General features: G+C 33.7%; 1 protein-coding gene across 2 annotated transcripts in view; it reads right to left on the bottom strand.

Annotated features, from left to right (window-relative positions):
- Positions 1 to 1,160: 1,160 nt before the first annotated feature.
- Positions 1,161 to 6,000, bottom strand: part of LOC121428386 — a 45,031-nt gene continuing 40,191 nt past the window's right edge. For both annotated transcript variants that reach the window (XM_041624989.1, XM_041624980.1), the window contains exon 5: positions 1,161 to 2,734. In XM_041624989.1, the coding sequence (XP_041480923.1) occupies positions 2,412 to 2,734 (323 nt within the window). In that variant the 3' untranslated portion in view covers positions 1,161 to 2,411. The remainder of the gene's footprint in view (positions 2,735 to 6,000) is intronic.

The following is a 6,000-nucleotide window of genomic DNA, read 5'->3' as shown; positions in this document are numbered from 1 at the left end:
TACATATCTGCAAATATTCCAATAGTTGTATTTTGTTTACTGTATATGTACAAAAGACATTTCAACATTTCACTAGTCCCTCCCCTTCACATGAGCAAATGCCTTTCCCATTAGTGCATTATTACTTTTCACTTGCTTCATGAAAATATAAATTATGAGGAACGTATGTATGTTTGATAACTGCAAACAAAGATAAAAATAGAGATGCTCGATGAAACATGCATCATTACCTTCACAAATTCTTCTATAAAAATTCAAATCAACCTCCCATAAGAAAGTGAGAGAGATTAGGAACCAGGTAAAAACAACTTGGAATCAATGAATCGAATGTGAGTTGTGTTGTTGATTTCTCTCTCTCTCTCTTTCTTAGAATGTTCTGGACTAATATTTCTTGCGAAGAAAACAGTCATCCTATGAATGTTGTTCTCTTCTCTATTGCACTGCATCTTGATTGAGCAGAAATCATGGAACTGAAGGTGGACCCTGCGCACCTTTTGAGCCCATGAGATTTCATACTGGCAGGTTACCATGACAACATCCTTTCAAAAAAAGGAGAGAACAGTTGCAGCAACACTCTACACACTTGTTGGGTCAGATAGGTGGTCTTTGTTACTCACTTTTACAGAATACATTAACAGACTATGGAGACTCAGATAAGGCAAAGTCCTACATAAAGTTTGACATTATAAGTCTCATCTTTCTTATAACAAATCTTTTCAACCCATGTGGTAATCACCTCCTATACTATAACAATTTCAAGTAATGCATGTCTTTCTGTTTCCTACGTATGCACTTATATAAATGTCCTAAATTGGTTTTCAGAAAAATTCCTGGATCGTTTCATTTTAAGTTGATTTGGCATCATATCATTTAATAAAACCTTGAACCTTTATAAAACCACAATGCTATTGTTATTTGTAAAACCCTCTATCTTTGATAAAAACCTCAAATAGCAGGTCTTCAATACAAAAGAACATGAATCCTCCTGATATATGAACAAGTTACATGGACCTTAGAAATAGTTGGGTTTGGCACTGAACTATATGAGTTGATTGGCACTCAGATATGCATTATTACTTTCCATTCTCTAAAAAATAATCAAAAATGCATAATTTACATTTCTTTCTTTATTATTATTATTATATTTTTTAAATTTTTTTTCGGGGGGGGGGGGAAAGATTTGTGTGTTGGTAATTGAGGACACAAAGATATAAATTAGGAGTAAAATATTCCAGAGAAAATCCCTGAAAATCATTACCATGAATTCATCAATTTATATGAAATGAGTAACAATCCTTTCAATTCAACAATGAAGCGATGCATTAATCTGAAGTACATTTTGCCATTTAAGATTTAACAGAACAGGGGGCCCGTTTCATAAAGCTATTCGTAAGTTAAGTGCGACTTAAGAACAACTGGTGATCCTTTCTTATGCACTTAAACCATCGCCAATGAATTTACCATTTTCCACAAGAAAGCATCACCAGTCGTTCTTAAAAGTCCCTGTTAACTTAGCTATTTCTAGAGTTATGTGTTTCACTTAAACCAAGTGCAAATCCATATGGACATTTTTTTTTCAGTTGACTGCTGATCATCTTGCAATGCAATGTACATATGTGTATTTGATATTGGCCCCTCTGTTTCATATACATATATACCTGTGGTTGCTTACTTTTTAAGAGGTTAGAATATTTTTATATAAAAAATAACATTCTACTTTCCCTGAATTTGGGTGAATATTTGTATGTGCAGTGATATTACTGATGTATACTCTGGTGACATCATCATGCTTGCAGTGATTCAAAATGCAATTTCTAATATGAATGCAAAGTAACTTACAAATGCATTGTGACAACATTATATGAACCTCTTTTAATATGGAATATCAACTGCATCAATTATCTACACTATATCAAGCTTTTTAGAGTATAATTCAGGTGAGTATAAAGATGTATTTAAGTAATCCAAACTATTCATTACCATGTATTTCATACAGTTTACTGAATGATTTGTGATTTCAAGTGATATATGCAACATATACTTGAATGTGAAACAAATATTTCTTTTTCTTTATAGCAATACAGAAATTATAACTCTTAGTCCTGGCCCTGGAATTCTTCACATATCATTAGTTTGGTTCAGGAATGATTGAAAAGAGATATTGATTTTAGTTATTTGTAGAACTGAGAAGAGAGACATGGAGGGGGGGTGTGTGGTTTTACCACAGTCAAGGGAACAAATTTGTACCAATTTCCCCATCATTACACATCAAAATAGCAAGCTTCGCAACAAAGTATGCTGTAATTAATGTCCTTGAGGGTGAAATGACATTCAGGAGTAATATTGTTGTGATTATGACAAAACATGTTTAATACTTATCCTTTTTTCCTCCTATTCACATTGACATTAGCTTAGGGCTTAATATCATCTGGGGTATAATACTGCCCTTCCCGTAGATACTCCTTCAGTCGCCTTGGCAACGGTAGGGCATCAATATGGTCGAGCCGGACGTGTCGGCGGATGACAAAGCGGCACATGTGCTGGAGGGAGCGAGCTTTCTGGAACCGAGAGATTGGATAAAGAAGCTGAAGAGGGACGGGAGGGAGTCCTGGCCATCTTGGGCGAAGGAAGTAGAGGAAGCGGCCATTCCTAGAGTGGCGCATCGCTTCCTCTATAAATTCTACGATAGATGAACTCCCATGAGTGGTTGGTTGGGACCAGAAGCTGAACTTGCCTGAGGATGCAAGAAATAAAGAGGACTTGGGTTAGGTGAGAATATGGAGTCATGATGCAATGGTAGAATAGATCAATTTTTCACCAAACATCAAGAATATCATTGCAAAGATGATATTGGCCAATAGAATGAAAAGAATTGAGGCCCTTCTAAACCATACACTATTTATTCCAATGCAGTAAAAGATATACCACTCTTATTTTAATAAAAGAAAATGCTCTTTCAAATTTGGTACTCAAGGAAATTTAGTTCAGGGGATGTAATAATAAAAAAGCTATTGTTTAAAACAAGAAGTCACAAAATCTGTTTATACACTGTGGTACTTTATATTAAAAAAATCAATAGACAAGTTACTATATCGATTTAGAAAGCATTGGCAATTCCATTTCATAGAGTAATATTGTGAATGTATTGTAGTATTTAGATTTGAGAAAGCATAAAAAGGGCAGGGGCAACAATTCCCGGGACATTTAACTGCAATATTGCTGAGCAGTGAATGGGCTTTGGTTGCTCAATACCGCAGACATATATCCCCCAAAGGATTTAGAGTGAAATCAATAACAGTTTTCAATTGATCCCTTGCAGTAAATGAACAAAATATACACTTAAAGTGATGGTTAACATTGGTTCGACTTTAAACAAATCTGTGCTAGAAGGTCACATTTGTCACCTGTGTCTGTGAATATAAAAATAAAGCCCAGAAAAAATTGCAATCGAAAATAATTATTTAGTGCTTCAAAAATTGAAGTATTAAGTGACTGGAAACACCATCTTAAATTCTTCCCATACATGTATGTGAAGTATTTAGGTGTCTGTAAGATGCCTACATGTATTTACAAAATCAGGGTTTGCCTTGTAGTTTTAGCTTTTCATTTTCAATAATGGTTGTTTTCAGAGTTTATTAGTTCTAATACATGCACTTGTACACATGTTTCATCTTGGTTTGAGAATTTTTTTAAATCGGCTGCTCACAAAGTTAAACAATGCCTTTAAGCTTCATCACTCATACATGTATCTTGTTTTATACCATCAACAAACTATTAGAATTGACCATTGTAAGAAACACCTTTATAACATTAAATCTCGAGCATTATAATAATTCGGAATGAAATAAGAATCAATATTTTATAGTTTAATTTTTCTCTCTTGAAGATTGAGATTTGAATGAAGATGAATGAAATGACAGTTTGACCATCAATATGAATGAATGAAGACTCATACATGGTATTGGTTGCTTCACTTGCAAGCCTTCATTGATTGAAAAGGTAATGTTACAGGATCAATGACAATCAGAGGTAACCAGATAAACCATTACTGACGTCATACTGCAAATGCAGGTTACATGTAGGTAAGGTAGGCATGGCTCCGAGGTATCAAGGAGTGACTGGATAGATGACCAAGGTGGCAGGTTACAAGTTAATCAGTATGTGGGACTGTACTTTACTTTTGAGTGTTAAAGACTTCAATGATTCCAAATTTGCAATAAATGTATTTTGTGGACGGTTTAATACACAAATGAGAAACAGAAGTCTCACATTAAAAACAATAATTTTATGACAATCAAATTCATCTAAGATTTGCTTTACAACGGCCATGCATTTTGCCATTGGAAGACCACTCAGGATTTAGAAATCTTCTTTTCCTCAGAATTCTCCACCCAAATTATGCATTCATATTTTGTCTTGTCATTAGTCATGCAATTCGTAACAAGAGCATAAATGAGAAATTAGCATCATATGATTTATTTATGAGTCAATTTTCTCTTTTGCTTATTTTGTCAACTGCCAATTTATACCATGGTTATGGTAGTGTTGTTTGTAATTTTGGAATAAACTGAAAATTGAAATGAGAAGTTAGATAGAAAATGTGAAAATTAATGAGTCATGGTGGAAATGTATCTGATAAAAATAAAGTGAAACAAAAAGGATTTTTTTTTCGAATAAAACAAAACAAATATATATTTAGATATTTTCATAAAACTAAAAAGATCATAAATTTGAAGACAACTTTCTAGACTAATGATTTATTTTCCCAGTGCAGAAACTCACACAGAAAATGTAAAGGTCAAAGCCTGCCAGAAAAATGTTAAATTGAATAAAAAGAGAAAAATCAAGCAAGCATAATGCAGAAAACTTCATCAAAATCAGGAGTAAAATAAGGAAGTTATAACATTTCAATATTTTGTTTACTTTTCACAAACAGTGATATGCACAATTCAGAGGCATGCAAATGAGACAGTCAATGATGTCCTTCACCCACCATTTCTTTTGCTTTTAATGTTTAAGTTATGATATTTATTTTTTTACTTATTTGACAATAAGGACCAACTGAACTATATAGTATCAAACAATGCTAATTCCACATGTTCAGGGAGGAATTAATTGTTAATTCACTTGGCATGGACATCATGGTAAAAACAAATTCCAGTCATATTTTTTTCCCCAAAACTGTTATGTTTTGGGATTTGATTTGCCATTATCAAAACAATTTTTCAGTAAACATGATGAAGAAAGTATTAATATTTGGATGTTTCCTTATTTTTGTCATTTTTTGTTTCATAATCACCTCATGGGCTGACAAAGAGATGCAGGAAAAATTACCATTTCTAGTCCATCAGATCTAGAAAAGTCTGCAGAAAGCTGTACAATACTTTCAGCTCTAAAGCTATCCTAAGGCGACTCTCACATAAAATGACACAACCTCCACAAGGAAATCACCTAAAAGGGTATGAGGGATTACGATTCCACAATAACATCTCTGAATTGCTTGAACGAATATTCAGTTTTTGTATTTGTATTCTCAATTAGAGCATCATGTCCGTCTTTTGGTTGCCATTATACAAAACCTTAAAAGTGAATCTCATCTAATCTGGGTTTGTTTTATTTATCAGGTTGTTTAAAATAAATGAAGGAAATGCTTCAAAATGAAAAGGAGTAAATGCACAAGATCCTTGATAAATGGACTGCCTTGATACACTCTGAACTCATAACCTACAAAATGCCACCTACATGTATCTGCAGCCCTGCATTAAATATCTTTCATAATTTCCATACTTCTAGCAGTTGTTTAGTGAGAGGAAGACCCGTTATGTATAAGGAACTCAAGTCATCTCAACCATGTCTCTGTACCAAGGGAAGAGTTTACTTCCTTTCAGCATTAGCATCCAACCATCATTACCCAAAAAGCTTCTGCCTTTTTCAAGCAGTTTCCATATTTCCTGCTGAATAAAAAAGATTGAACTCCCATACCACTTGAAGATTGCGATA

The sequence above is a fragment of the Lytechinus variegatus genome, chromosome 1 (assembly GCF_018143015.1).
Source record: "Lytechinus variegatus isolate NC3 chromosome 1, Lvar_3.0, whole genome shotgun sequence".
NCBI classification, from domain to species: domain Eukaryota; kingdom Metazoa; phylum Echinodermata; class Echinoidea; order Temnopleuroida; family Toxopneustidae; genus Lytechinus; species Lytechinus variegatus.
Note: the sequence above shows the minus strand (reverse complement) of the source record. Positions and strands in the feature narration are given on the sequence as shown.